General features: G+C 42.4%; 1 protein-coding gene across 5 annotated transcripts in view; it reads right to left on the bottom strand.

Annotated features, from left to right (window-relative positions):
• Positions 1-15863, bottom strand: part of zgc:171482 (zinc finger protein) — a 57105-nt gene that overhangs the window by 19018 nt on the left and 22224 nt on the right. For 4 of the 5 annotated variants that reach the window (XM_035992374.1, XM_031305261.2, XM_035992375.1 and 1 more), the window contains 3 exons: positions 12283-12460; positions 8970-9227; positions 43-139 (listed from right to left, as the gene is read on the bottom strand). In XM_035992374.1, coding sequence (XP_035848267.1) covers positions 43-139; positions 8970-9227; positions 12283-12460 — 533 coding nt within the window. Of the gene's footprint in view, positions 1-42; positions 140-8855; positions 9228-12282; positions 12461-15863 lie in introns of those variants that run through there. The other variant, XR_004895222.1, reaches the window with a different exon arrangement.

Below are 15863 nucleotides of genomic sequence, written 5' to 3'. Positions count from 1 at the left end.
TATGGATAGATAGTCAATCAGGTCCTAAGTTGTTATACTCACTTGTTCTGGTGCTTGGAGCCCTGGAGGTGTGCATGGTACTGCTCAATAGAGTTGAGGACCACACTGCAGACACTGCAGGAGTAACTACTGCGCAGCCCTGGAGAGACACAAATACAACCACACAGGTACAGCTCTTACTGTGAGGGCACTTTTAATAAGTATGGCTCATTGAAATCTTTAAAAATGGTCAGCGTCATCATCTGGATCATCTGCAACAATAGCCGTGAGGCCAACATGAGCAATAATAAAAATGTTAACTGACAAGTAGGGTTGTGAATTGTTTTTTTCCCACGATACCGGTGCCTGAACCAATACTAAAAAAAAAAAAAAAAAAAGGAAGAGCACAAAACATCAGAACGGCTTGTTTATTGCTAAGGCCATGTGGTCAAAATTGTATGATTTATTAAAAATGTAATAACAATAACCTACTTCATTAGGAAATTGCTGTTAAAACGACAAAAACAACCACTGAATGAGAAAAGTATTTTTTATTTTTATAACTTTGAATGCACCACGAGGCTTACTAGTTTCAAGTAAATGCACCGTCCGTGTTGTTTTTCAGACAACGGTAGCTGCACGCTGTTCACAACCCGTTCTCACTCCCAACAAAAACACGGACGCTTGGTCAGTGGTTCTCAGCGTCAGATACAACGCAATAAGCACCCCTCAGCATGTGTATGGAAGGCACCAGGCAGAGCAGCAGCTCTGTGGCATGTGAAGATGACGTAGTATTAAGAGTGACAACGGTAGCGAGTAGTATCAAAGGCCAAAATTCCGTGTAAGGAGGTTGGTTGAGGTGGTGTGAGACTGGGGTTTGTGTCCCGTGTGTCACTGAAATGTGCATTTTATAACCCCACCCACGATCTTGTCCTAAACCCAACTGTCGCGTTCTTCTTTTCCTAAACCCAACTCTCCCGTTCTTGTGTCACGTAAACGTACCTTTTATAAGCCCACCCACAATCTTTTCCTAAACCTAACTGCGTCAAACGTGACAATAGTCCCGACCCAGCCCGTTTAGATAAAGCACATTTACATATGACACTAAAGGAGACTTTTAGCGTCAACAACAGCGCCAAAAGCACCTGACCAAGCGTCCCTATTTGACACGATGAGTGTAATAATGTGTCTGTTGAACGTCCCGGTGTTGGAATCCTCTACAGTGAAATACAGTCACACTTTACACCGTTTAGCTGTCAGCATTTTAAACCTGTTTAAGCTAGTCACTAGCTAACAGTAGGCTAACATCAACATTACCTGCTGTCAAGTCTAGTGTTAACTAGCGTCCTGTGCAGCGATGCTTCTGTTGCCTCTAACATCCATTTCGGAGCATCAGAGAGAAGCGCAGGCATTTAAGTGGCACCGCAATGAGGCACTGAAATCTGCGTTGCTATTCGGTCCAGTAGATACCGGTCGTTTTGGCACCGGTGCCATATTAGCACCGGGTTTCGTTAACCAACCCTACTGACAAGTCTTATTTTTACACTTCACAGTGCGGGGTAATTTTCCCAAGTAGAGTGCATCTGGAAAAATACTTTTAGCAGAAAGCCAGTTACATTTTTAGATCCTTTGATCATCTTCTTTTTAGTGCCTGTGTGTGTGTGTGTGTGTGTGTGTGTGTGTGTGTGTGTGTGTGTGTGTGTGTGTGTGTGTGTATAGTTGTGAAGGTGCCTTTTGAAACTTGAACTTCAACAGGGTGAGAAGAATTAGGACACTAGGGGTAAGAAAAGAACAGTGCAGTAGGTTGTGTACATGTGCGTAGTACCGTGTACGGCTGTGCATGCATGCACATTTGTATTGTATTGGTGAATGCATGCTTGAGATGGTGCGGCTAAGACACAGATGTGAACTAATTAGAGGGTTTGCAGGTGGTCGAGATGAACACCCAAAAATAGATTGATGATGATGGAGATACTGACAGGGTGGGGTGAAGAGAGATGAGGAGGGGCAGGCGGAGGGTTAGGTAGACAGAACGAGTAAAAAGAGGACATTTTCAGGTGAAAACTAAGATGTGTATTAAAAGACAAAGGAGAGGAGATGGAGAAGTGGTAAGGATAATGAGTTATCAGACTGCAGCATGCTGGTCTTTAATGACCGCAGGAGTAAATATGACGTGTATCCACCCCCCAAAAAACGTTCTTACACATGTGGCAACTACAGCATGGCAGTGCACATCTTCTTACTTTCACAAGGGCAGAGGAAGCAGTGGAAATGCTCTGTCGACGAGGAATAGGCCAATCAGCAACATTACTTAATTGGCTGTTTTTTTTTTTGTCAGAGATGCAATGAAGTGCTATTTTAGTTTTCTCACATTTTGCACACTTCACTCAGATCAGAGATGAACAACCTTGACATTTCAGGACTGTATGAGAAAACAGTCAAAAACAAATTGCTTGAAGCCCTTTCCCCCCAGTTGATGCTCCCTCCCCTCATTGCTTGAGCTTCTATTTTATTTGTTTGGTGACTGAAATCGGGTGTGCTTGCTTGTGTGTAAGTGCCCGTTTCTCTGCTGTCATTGCTGTCCTTGAGATTTATGAGTTGTCTGTATTCCATCACCTTTTTGACCTTCTGTGGCGGTAATTGGTGATGTATGTTTGGAGACGAAGTTGTGATATAGTTAGGAGTGGTGGGAGGTCATTTAGACTGGGCTATAGCTGCATAATGTGGCATATCTACTCCCTGTAGTCTGAGTTACTCGGTCTGTTTCAGGGGTGATTAAGGACACGCCGTCATTTACAAGAAAGCCACGACTGAATTAGTTGCCTGGAGTAAGCACTGTCTTGGCTTAAATGTTGATATTTTGCATCTATTAGGAATAACTAAGTCTGTGTGCGTGAAAGAGAGACAGTACATCCTCTTCTGCCAAAATGTCATTACTTCTGTTCTCTCTTAATGAAAAGACCAATAATTGGAGAAGAGATAATTTAGAAAAAGAAAGGAATGATAATTCCTTTTCTCATTCTCCTTCCCTTTTTCTTCCACGTAATTCTATAACGCCGCAAGGATTACATAAAGAGGTATTTTGTTGTATACACGATTAAGTGTGTTTTATGTGTGTGTGTGTGTGTGTGCGCACACAAAAGCAGCTTCCATGCTTTTAGCCTGATTGATGTCACCTCCCTACTGCCTGGCCGAGAAGCACTGATGTACAATATGCTGCAGTTTGTGTCTGTGCCAGAAGATTGGAAATGTGCGTTTGTGCCAGTCTTATACACACACATACACACACACACACGGACACGGTCACATGCACAGACACTGTGCTTTTGGTTACTAAAGCAGTTCTGGCATAAGAAAACACTGCCCTAATCCATGTTAATTACATGCAGAGAAAGTGTGTGTGCAATGCAGCTGACAGCATGCAGCGCAGGCAGGGTTGTGAATGATGTTTTTTTTGTGTGCATGAGCAGTATTTTTGTGAGGGTGTTCTAAGCCTTGTTAATTACACAAGAAGATATGCCAGGGAGAGAGGAAAGGGGGGGTAAGATGAGTTAAGGCTGTTTGTGAATGTCATTTAATACACAGAGGCATTGCTGACACCTCTGGTATGGAGACGCCCAAATGCTTGTCAAAAAAGTAATGAGCTACATAATGTGCACAGAAAATTGAGAAAATGTTGAAAATTGATTGCTTCAAGCAAAGAAATGTAACTGTTTCCAAGATATATTGTAACTTAGCCTCTCCCATCAGGCAACATTAATGACCCATTTGGAGCGTGATGTTCATGGCTCGTTCCATAAGGACACACTGTCAAGCTCTAACTGCAGCCTTTTTTTTATTCTCAGAGGGTTTACAGGTAGTGGTCAGCGCAAGGGATCGACCGATACTGGTTTTTCAAGGCCTATACCGATTATTAGTAGTTGATGAAACTGATAACCGATATTTGGATCCGATATGCATTTACAGTGAGAATGAAAATCTTTAAGTCAAAATTAAGATTTTGGAATGTTACAAACTCCAACACAAAACTTTGTGTAAATGCTTAAAGTAATTATTTAATAAATTCGAAACTTTGAACATAATGAAATAGTAAAAGATAGTCAGATAGTTTTGTATTAAGTCAGACTCAGTGGTGAGTGAAACCAAACAGACATAGAGCTGTAGCGGAGCCAAAGTAGTGCACTTTTTAATTAATTAACTTTATTGGTTATCAGGCAAATTAAACGCAGATACAGATAATCAGGGCCGATAATCGGTCTATCCCTAGTCAGCCGATGGTAAAATCTAGTGTCGCGTGAACATTGTTGGGTAAATACTTGAATGGTTTTAGGTTGCATAGGGAGTAAATGAGACTTAAGCAAACTCACAACCACCGCTTAACATCAAGTTATATATGGATAATTTCAAGGTCAAGTTTCCTCTATTTTCCGCTTCCTTCCTATGGGCCAGACAGCAACTAAGAATCTCACTGTATGGTATTCATCTGTAGTTTTATTCACAGTGGAGGCAGGCATACTAGTTTTCAGAGCTCTTCAGAGCCTTTGTGCTGTGGTACACCATTAGTTTACCATTTGCTTTGCAAGATTAAAAAGGAGCTGGATCCAAAAAGAAGCCCATTGAGATGCAATCAGAACCAACAGTCTGCTGCAAATGCTTGACAGTACATCTCACAGGACTATATCACAAATACCATAGCAGAGAGGAATTGAGCATGGGGTGAGAGTGAGATTGAATCCAAGTGGAATTTTATCAAGTAACAATCTTTGAACGACCTATAGAGAGACTAATTAGTTTTGCAGCGAACGTGACAGTAATTGGAAAGGCCATCTCTTTTAGACAAAAACGTATTATACACAGGAAACAAACTATTTCTGAACTATTTCTTTTAAATAAAAAGACCTGGGGTCTCATTTAGAAATAGTTATAATAATATATAATAATAATAATTGCGTAGGATCCTTACTAAAAGTGTATGTACGCCCAAAAGCCAAAAATGGCATACGGCAAAAAAAAAATTCAGATTTACAAAACCATGCATACACACATTTGTAAGCAATGTTCCCTTTATAAATCACAGATTATCCACAAGTGTGCGTATGTGAATCGGCCTCTTATCCCGCCCTGTACACGCCCATTTTTAAACCATAAATAGTCAATGCAAAGCACCTTATGAATGCTGATAAGTATGTTAATGACCCTGGCAGTTGTTCTTTCATCGCCGAATCATGATGACTGGCAGGGAAAAAGCAAAAAACTTCTCAGACGCTGGTGAATTGCAGCAAATGGAATTATAATTTCGACCTGTTCTTGCACAGCGTAGGTAAACGAGACTACCTATATTAATAATACCGTCCAAAATGGCAGGCATTACGGCACTCGGGGACAGCTTTGATATACCAGACCTATATGATAAGATTTAACAGAACTATTTATTATATCCAAACAAGCTTTAGTGATAAAGTTGAATATTATATATAATATTTATTTTAAAAAAACACTTAGCTGCCATGGAAACAGCCGGTTGCCCACAGTGTGGTGAGGACCGTATATATATATATATATATATATATATATATATATATATATATATATATATATAGGACAGTATATCTTGTTTGTGTGCATGTATAAGCTTGATTTTCTTGTGCGACTGTGTCACAGTGAGTGCTATCTCATGGGAGAGGTCAGCTCTTCCAACTCCGGCACAGTCATCAATTACACAATTTTCTTTGGTACTTCACACACACACACACACACACACACACACACACACACACACACACACACACACACACACACACTCCAGTCCTAGACGCTTATCTCACTGCTTCTAATTATCTACTGAGTCTCCAGAGAGAGGAGACAATGCACTGGCTCTGTCTTGAGGGGTTTCTACCCATTGTGATTTATGTAAAAACACAGCCGAGTCAGCCGGGCTCCATCCCTCGTCAGTAGCTACCCCCACTGCAACTCCCTCGTTCACCTCCGTAATCCATCTCCAAGGGTTTTTGTCTGGCACCTAGCCGTGGAAAATAACGGCAAACTCCCCTGTGCCCTGTCTGCGCAATTACACCAGAAAATTCCAAGAGTAAGAAACAATGTCGATATATAAGTCATGGGGATTTTGTGATATGTTTCGGTCGTGAGAGTGTGAAAGCTGGGGCAAGGCAAGGGGGGAGAGACAAACAGTGAATATGCAAGTACAAGTAAAGGTCAGTATCATCAATAGGACGCAACCAGAAAATACAGCAGGGCAGACTCTGTAGCCATAGTTTAGAGACAGAGGAAATATTGGTGTGTAAGTAATTTACCTGTGCCTCGCGGGGAGCTAATAAGGATGACAGATGAGACATGACGAGAGATCGGAGCCCCTAGTGGTGCACACACACACACACACACACACACACACACACACACACACACACACACACACACACACACACACACACACAACCACCACCGCAGTAACAACGGACACAAGACAGAGTACAACAGCAGTGACAAATCTGCACTTGGCCGAGACAGAATTCTTGCCGCCTTGCGTTGGACCCTCCCTCTGAGATTACACCCGGCACACCTGTGACTTCACACATGAAGTGGTGATAAAAGCCAATCAGATGTGAGAATCTTGCACCAATGGAAATGTGTCTAACTGAAGAAGACCAAACGACTACTGACAATGGAGCCGTACTGTGATGAACAAAGTGTTTCAGACTAAAGGCACTGGAACAAACACTTGATTGATGGCACATATAATAGATCAAGTCAGCAGTGAGCTCACTTAGAAATCTTAGACCAGTTCATTGCCCTTGAAAAGAAGACGGGTAATAGATTTTGCAGTAGAGCATCACTCTTCACTGAGTGCAAATATCATTGATTAAACAAAAGCAATTTTAAATATTTATTTATTCTATAGTTAGAGGCTGAGATTTGGAGTCAAAACCTCACAATTTTTTTTTAGGTTGTAGGATGTGGGTCACAGTGTGTGGATAGAGGACGATATCCAACATGACACCACTTAAAGCCTCTGAGCCAGTGTAGGCGGCAACATGACTCATGCTTTTAATATGATTGGCTTCTTGAGATGATGGTTTGTGTCATGGCACCTGGAGCACAAAGTGAACAGCGCGGCTTTGGCTCACAGAGGATTTGGTATGTGTAGCTGTATAGGCGTGCTGCGTGTCAAACTTGAATTGTGTGTGCAGTAGAGGTGTTGTGTGGCACTCAAGTTGCATGTTGGGCTGCGTGCTGTAGTAGGATGATGAAAGACAATATCATTCATAGGAACCAGAAAAGGAAAAGCACTCTGTGCCAAATACTATTAATAATTTCATTAGAATACCCTTCTGGCATAAATGCATGTATGAGCATGTGAATCAGTGTTCTCCTTCTGCTATATTGGTGTGTGGAAGAGTTTGTGTAGGAGAGGAATAGAATAGTATAATAAATTCCAGGACTCGCTATAAATATAATTTCATCTCAGTTTTACCAAATAGGCTATTGAATATAGGCTACATTAAGAAATAATTTCAGTTTAATCGTTTACGTTTAAGTTCCTGATTGTGTCACGCTGTGTGAGACTCATGTTTCAACACTCAGCAGAAATGTGAGTGTGTAATTTGATAATTAATTTGTTCTGCACGGTGTAGTGTATTTTCTCTGCTATATGCAGCTTGCCAACAGAGGTCCCATTACTTTTTTTTTGACAGTTTAACACATTGCAATGCTAGCACTAACGTGTGAAAAGCTATGCTGCACTGTAATATGAGTGGACTGTGACCCCAGATAACTGACATGGAAACGTTAGACTGTGGCAAACAGATGAGGACTAAGATATGTCAGAATTTCAGTTGACTGAGATACACAGCTAATTAGGGAGAGAAGATATTTTCTTGGGATGATGGATGAGCTAACTCTTTCATTTTATTGGCTTAGGGTTCAACCCTTAAGATTATTTACCCGGTAAATACGTTTCAGAGAGTACTCTAATGATTTAGTATTATATTAACCATAAAGTTGGGGACTGATTAAAAAACAATGGTCAGAGTTAATTCAGCACTAGTCCCTCGTGTCCCTAGTAAGGGTCAAGCACCAAAAATGCTGGTTCCTACACTAAAGCCCCCTTCCCACTGCAAACTCACTAACATCTGGCTATTGTCTTTAGTGGGAAAGGTTTCAATCGGCATTAATTCCAGGGAAAAATGACTGTTGATCACCCATGTTTTTTTTAAACTACACGCCCCAGTTTGTAACGAAGGCCTTCTAATAAGAATCTGTAGCCTCCAAACCCAAGCAGAGATATCTAGGTAATGTCACTAGAGCTCTTTCAGAGTCATTACAAATTACGTTATACAACTGTTCTCACAGGCTGACTTCACAGACAGACTTTGACATATAAAACTGGTGGAGTGTCTCTTTAATTTAGGAAAGTTTATATATCAGTTTCATTTCTGCATCTAAATTTAAAGGTAATCATTAGCAGGTATTCCAACCATCTGTGGGATATTAATTCTCTACTGTATAAATATGTGTATATATATATATATATATATATATATATATATATATATATATATATATATATATATATATATATATATATATATATAATCTCTCTCTACAGTGGGACTGTAGAGGGGGTTGATCCGAGGGAGAAGCTCTGGACTGATTTAATAAACACATGAATGACACAGGAGAAAGGAAGTCGGTCACATAGAACCCATGTTTTTGTCCAAATGTATGGTGAATGTGAATAAGCTGATCTTTATACTAACTTGCTTATGGCGCTAATTTTATCTGTGAATAACTGGTGTGGCTTACCAATATCTGTGAAATGTACACCACATTGAAAGGCATATGAATAAGTCCACCCTCACCGCCACAGATCTTGAATGTGATCTCCCCCTTATCGTCTTTCCTCGTACAAAGTCGTAACACCCTTCCTGCCCTTCACTTGTCACTTGTGTCGGGCTCGGGGCCAAGAAGCTGACCTGTGCTCTCCGTGGCATCCAGACTGCCCGCTAGCTGCTCCAGGAGGCGTGCTCTGGCTGCGTTCCTGCGGTGTTTCTTGCCCTCGTAATGCTGCTGGGCCATCAGCGGGTTGTTGAACCAGGCTCCGCACAGGCAGCAGTACTTCCCGGCCTCTCTTCCGCCGTTTCCGCCGACCACCGCCAAGGGCCAAGCCAGGTCAGGGGGAGGAGGGGGGCACGCAACGGGGTCTGTGGGCAGCGGGGTGGAAGGGGAGGAATCTGGGGGGAAGAAGTGAAGAGACAGGGGTGAGTGGTGAGGGGACGATAGAAGGAAGAGAATGAGGGAACATATTAACATAAAATCAAATGCAAATGGAATGGCGAAAATGACGAAATATTTTCATGAATTTAAATTAACATGAAAGTGTCATGCGTTCATATTTGCACAGACGCGCACACACTTCGTCTTTCTCACAGACACAGATGACATTTTACATTTGAAAGCTCTACTTTTAGATCATACTGATTGAGACTAAGAGCAAAGAGCAATAGATTGCTGTAGGCCATCATCTGTGGAACATAGAAGAAGATCAGGAGAAAGTCATCAGCTCTCCAGGGGGCAGTCTTCAAGTGCTTTCTACTCCCATCTACTGTATGTGTGAACCTTCCTGCTTCATCTTTTTTTTAATGTACACCCTCTTCTCTCATCTTTCCTCCCCTTTCATCCCTCTCCTATCCGTGAGGGAATGATAAAAAAAAGAAAGAAATGGCAGATTTCCAGGTGACCTGCTACTCGTGACATGACACTGGTTACCATGGTGATTGCCCAATAATAGCCAACAGGCACTGACTTGTCCACAGGACGCTGTTGTGGCTCACGCAGCGAAGACAGCGAATACGCGTGCGTCTGCATGTGTGTCTGTGTGTGCATGTGGGTGTTTAGGTGGCGGATTAAATTTATAATCCATGCTTGAGAAAATGTGTGAAGGCTTGTGTGCATGAATGAAGCTCCAGAATAGGCTGCTTGTGTGTGTAAGGTACAGTACGTGTACCAAAGAATCTCTCCTCAAACTGTTTATGTGATCACAGTGAGGGAGTGTTAGGTCCACAGCCAAATTTTGTTAGAAAGCTCATAATGCCAGATGGCATGTCCAAATGTGCCGATTCGCCATCTACAACGTGTCAGTGACTCTCGAGTTATTACGACTATGACTACACAGCCACAACACAGCATGTTTAACATTTTATATCACGGACAAAAGCCCACTCACACATGCTTATAAGCCCAAATGAGTCATACCACTTCTTTCAACCAACAACCATCAACTGACTGATAACAAATGAAGAGCATGCATGATATGTTGACTTGTGACCACGAGTGTGAAGCGTGTTAGTTTGTGTGTGTGTGTGTGTGTGTGCAGCCGTGTTGACTTGACTCAAGCCCTGTGCGCTGAGAGGTTGCTCATACCTTGATGTGTCTTTGGGCTCTGTTCACATAGTTACTGTATCTATGGCTGTGTCTCCGCTCATCTCACCAACCCACCCACTCACATTCCCTCCGCTTGTGTTTGCCTTCACCACACTATCATCTCACTTCCAAAACTCAACCGTGGAACTCTTGTAATTTACTGTTCATTTTTCTGCTATTAATCCTAAAGACAAGGCCATCCTAAAATCTCTGGTGCGTCATTTGTGTGTGATCGTGCATGAGTGAAGCTCCTGAGCTCTGACAGCTCTGTGGAACAGCACGGGCTGAGCAGCAACAGCGAGCGATCCTCGGGTGTATTTTTTTCCTCTCCATCCCTTGTTTTCCCACCCTTTCTTTTCCCATGACTGGGATCTCTGCACACTGGAGCAGAAGTCACGGAGTGTGGCACAGGAAGGGTGTGTGACAGTGTGTGCGCAGGAGGAGGAGGTGGTGCTTTGGAGCGTGTAGTGTGATGTGCAAAAGGGGAGGGAACACAGGTACAGTCTCTGCTCTCCACTTCTCAAAGCCATCTCCAACACACATGGCCCTTGTGTGGTTTGTGTTTGTGTAAATGTTTTGAGTGTGTTTCTGTATGCATGTTAGTGTCCATGCATCCTTACATGCAAGTGAATGTCTAGCATGAATGTGCATGCATCAGTCATCTTGCTTATGTGTGTTTCTGATGATTCTGTGTGTGGATGTATGTGTGGATGTGTGTGATTCTGTGCACACAAGCCTGTCAGCTCGGCTGTGCATCTTCTGTGGTGCGCTCATCTCATAGCGATCATGAAGGCTACTTTTGACTTTAATCTCTCCTGAAATCCTCTTCTTCTCTCCCAGGTCACTCTTCCTCTCATCTTGCTCTCGTTCTCTTGTTTCTTTTCCTCCAGGTCCCACTGTCATAAAAACCACAGAAACTCCAGGGCAACGGTTGTACAGAAGTGACACTTTTCTAAAGTAGGCCAAAGTTTAGGAAAAGTCACTCAGGGGCTTGATTATAACACTCCATTTTGTAGCGATTGTGTGTTTATAGCTCTGAATTTTCACTTTGAATCCAATTTGAATCCCATTATGTTAAGCTCCCCTGGACACGATTCATCAGCACATACACTTAATGAAATTCTAATCTTAAAAATCACAAGTATGAACAGAAATATTACTGTAATTTGTGGATGTCTTCATTTGTTAAGGGGAGGTTTTACTAATCGTAAGACCTTCATAAATTAAAGGCTGTGCACTTCACCGTCAGAGTTTTGCTTCTTCGGCCTCTGGCATGTTAGCATTACCCGACATTTCCCTCTGATATCCAGGCTTGACGTTTTGACTAAAGCATGACTAAAGCTTTCCAAATCCACTTCCGATAAAAATGTAAGCTTTAAACTAAAAGTAATTCTCAGTCAAGTGATATATGTTGCAAAAACTGTCTGGATTACATGACCGTGTGCGAGCAGAGGTGAGTGTGTTTTTCAACCAAGTTGATTACCTTGGTCTTCAGGGAGGACAGGCTCTGTGTACAAACACCATGATTGGAATCCAATAGAGGTATTGATCAGCTAGGGCTGAAATGGGTGATCACCAAAGCACCAGTTTGTTGTCAGATGTTTGATAGATTTGATGTTTCAACTTAAAGTCTGACCAGAAGACCGACAGACAAAGACCAACTAGCTTAAAGGATCAGATTCATATTCTATTAACTTTGTTTCCCGAAACTCAACTGGCACTATGTCCTGCTGTGATCACTACATTAGCATTTGGCTCAAGTATTGTAAGATGCATGTCTCCAACAGTGCATGTTTGGATGTGTAAGTTTGATCTCGTTGCTAAAATCATACCCAGATAGCAAGACCGGCAGAAGGTTTGTGATACCTGTGTTTGTAGGGCTGGTCATGGCTGTGGGTAGGCTGGGCGGCTCCCCCAGCACCAGGCGGACTCTCTTGGCATGGGTTTTGCCCTGGTAGTGTGACTGGGCCACAATGGCGGAGGTGAAGAACATGTTACACAAAGTACAGCACTTGTTCCTGTCCACCTCTGTCTCTGCACAGTCCTACAGGAGGAGAGTAGAGGGAGATGGTGAAAGAGAGTGGTGGGGGAGAGGTGTTATGAAGCAATGGGAGGAGAGGGTGAGTGAGGTGAAAAGGAAAAGAGATTGGTGGAGGTGAAGACAGGAATCATGTGAAAAGAGGGACAGAGAGAGGTGAAGGTGAGAAAAGGACAGAAGGGGGGTGGGATGAGAAATGGAAAGTTGTGCACTTTGCACTGACCTAGTGCGCTTTGTCTGCTTCTCTCTCTGACACACACACACACACACACACACACACACACACACACACAAAGCAAATAGAAGGCTGATCAAATATTCATCTGTCTCTCTGGGCTGATGCTGTGGCTTGGCCCTTTCACCGCTGCTGGTTCATTACTAATGATGAGGGGGAGTTGCTCCCCGCGGGAGATAGGGATCACAAACAAAAAGACCAACTGCCTGATTGATACAAATGTACACACGCGCACACACACACACACACACACACACACACACACACACACACACACACACACACACACACACACACACACCGAATTCTAGCAATATTCCTCCTCTCTTGCTTTTTCTGTTTGTTTTCTGCCCATCTGTATGAAAAAACTCAAGGAAAAACTAAAACATACTGTAGGCTGCATGTCAGGAAAATGACACCAATCCAGTAATTTTTACAAATCATCCAACATTTCCAGTAGTGATTGATGGAATTTTTTTTAAACTGAAAAATAACCTTACAAAAACTCTTGGAATAAACTAACCACAAAACTACCAACAAAAACGGTGTTGAACTAAACAGAGGAATATCCAAGAACAAATATCTGCATGCAGTTACAGACTTTAAGTATGTGTCATGTATTTTAGTGTTTTTTTTAATGTTTTGGGCTAAGTTCCTTGTAGTTTCAATTGGAATCAAAATGCTACAGTATAGCATACAATAATATATTGTTTTGTGCTTTCAACTTTGTGGTAACAGTTTGGAGAAAGTCCTTTTTCTGTCCTCATGCATAAAGCAAGATTTTAAGAAAGACATGCTTTTCTGAGTTTGGTGAGAAATAGTCTGGATCAATAGAAGTACATTTCCAGGATAATGATCTGTTCCTCACCTTCCAATCTCTGCGTGTTGCCAATCTCAAACTCTGTTCACTTCAGGAAACAACAACCAACTTTGAGCTAACAAGCTACATGCTAAAACTGGCAAGTTTTGAAGATAATTTTGGTTGTGCAACAAGGCAGGCCTGCTTGGTTCTTTTGGGGGAATGATTGTAAAGATTTACAAAGAATATGTTTACTGTGTTTACTATCTAACTGGGAAGTTTTGGGACCGATTGGCATGATTACTTAAATAGCTCACGTTACTGTATTGTGTGGACAGTTAACTTCTGTGTGGCATTTTCTTTCGTGGGGTGCAAAACCGGTTCCTTTCCAAGACCATTTTGCAGATACACCATTGCTGCATTCGGAGGTTAGTGCCGCACAAGACGATTGTGATCGGTTTAAAGAAATCCAAACAACCGAGTGTTTTTTTCTCCTATCCCAGAATGTATGTGTGGTGTAGCCAGACCTTACTCCACAGCTCTGTGCACAGTTAGGTCTGGCAATGCGAGACTAGGTGAGAAAGAACTTGATTGGCCTGCACAAAGACCTGACCTCAACCTTATCCAACCCCTTTGGGATGAATTAGGACAGGCCTTATATGACATCAGTCCCTGGCCTCACTAGTGCTCTTGTGGCTGAATGTAAGTTAATCATGCAGCCAGGCTCCAAAATCTTGTAGATATCCATGGTTTTGTATTAAGATCTTGCTGTAAACAATCACATAATGGTGTGATGTTCTGCAGCCCGCATAGTTAAATACATGAACTTGAACAGGGACGGCTTAAATAAACTAAAAAAAAATGATCAAATATGTTTCATTGTCTTTAGGAGTTGTAATATTTCATGCTATTTCAGTGCAACCGTTTAAATTCTACACTTTCACAACTTTTCCCACAGTTTTTCTTTTCACTGCTCATATTGAACCTCCACCTTCTCACTGTCTGTTCATCCCGGCTTCAATTCTCGTAAGGTCTCTGCCTCTGCTGAACTCTCTTTGAGTTTGTTTGCACATCTCTCCCTTTTTTTCTTTCTTTCTTTTCACACCAGCACTCTCTCTAGTTAAGGTGTCGGCGTCGGAGAAGAGAAACCTCAGTCTCGGCAAAATCAAGAACAATAATAGAAAAGTGTCTGCGACACTGTATCTCAGTGTGTGCTGTGTCTCTGTGGATGCAATTTGTGTGTGTGTGTGTGTGTGTGTGTGTGTGTGTCTCTTGTGTCAGCCCTGTTTAGCATCACAGACAGCGGATGTGAGAGTTAAGGACACCTTTACCTCCCAGGCTTAGCTTAGCCTCTCAGCTGTCCCATCTCTCTATTGCTCTCTGTGTTTTCTCTCTCTTCTCTTGCTTTTTGTCTTTTTGCTTTGCCTTCACTCTCAGCCTTTTTTCTCTCTCCCTCCCTGCATCTCTCCCCCCCCCCCCACCGCGATCCCCTCTGGGCACCAGTCTCAGTGACTCTCTGTGTTCTGGGATGAAATATTTATCTGTATTGGCAGGCCCTCGCCACCCCCTCTCCTCCTCCTCCTCCACCGCCATGCCTCCTCTCCTCCCCCGTGTCTGTCCCCGCTGTGATCATGTTAAAGACTTGCTCTGAACTGTCCCATACCCCCCTCCTCCATCTCCACCAGTAACTCAATTTCCTTTTCCTTTTCAGTTGGTACAAATTAATTTTTTGGTGCTTTATTTGCACATGAAGCATTGTCTCATGTTGCCAAAGGAAGAGAAAGAAAGTGTTTTTTACATGAGGGATTTAGTGACGGTGCGGGGAAAGTTTTAAACAATCTCAAGTGTGTGTGGATGACTGACATATTAATAATTGTCAGCTTATTACAGCCGCCACTCCACTGAACCACTTTAAACAAACAGCATCTCTGACTCACTGTTTTCCTCCATCGTCTGTCTCTGTTGAAAGTCATCAACCTTTCAGTTTCCTCATTTTTGATTTCTAGATTCCTACCTTCGCTTATTTCAGTTTCTCTGTATTTTGTCCCTCACTGTCTCTACCTGTCGCACCTCTCACATCTGTTGAGACTGATTTGCATGCGACCTAATTGTTGAGTGTGTTTCTGTTTGTGTGCGCACAAGCTGCATGTGTGCCTGTTTATCCGCTGCCTGACAGTGACGCCTGTATCGCAGAATATTTTGTGTTTGGGTGGCTTCATCCTGCTCATGCACCTAACAATAGACTCCTAATTGGCTGTGTTAATCTTCCTCTCCTTCTGTTTTGCTTTCTGTCTGTTCCTCCCATCTTCTCCCCTTGCTCTGTGTCGAGGCGCTGTGGGAAGTATTGCTAAATATACACATGGAGCAGCACAGGC

This window comes from Sander lucioperca, chromosome 15 (genome assembly GCF_008315115.2).
Source record: "Sander lucioperca isolate FBNREF2018 chromosome 15, SLUC_FBN_1.2, whole genome shotgun sequence".
Taxonomy (NCBI): domain Eukaryota; kingdom Metazoa; phylum Chordata; class Actinopteri; order Perciformes; family Percidae; genus Sander; species Sander lucioperca.
This window is presented reverse-complemented; position numbering and strand designations above follow the sequence as displayed.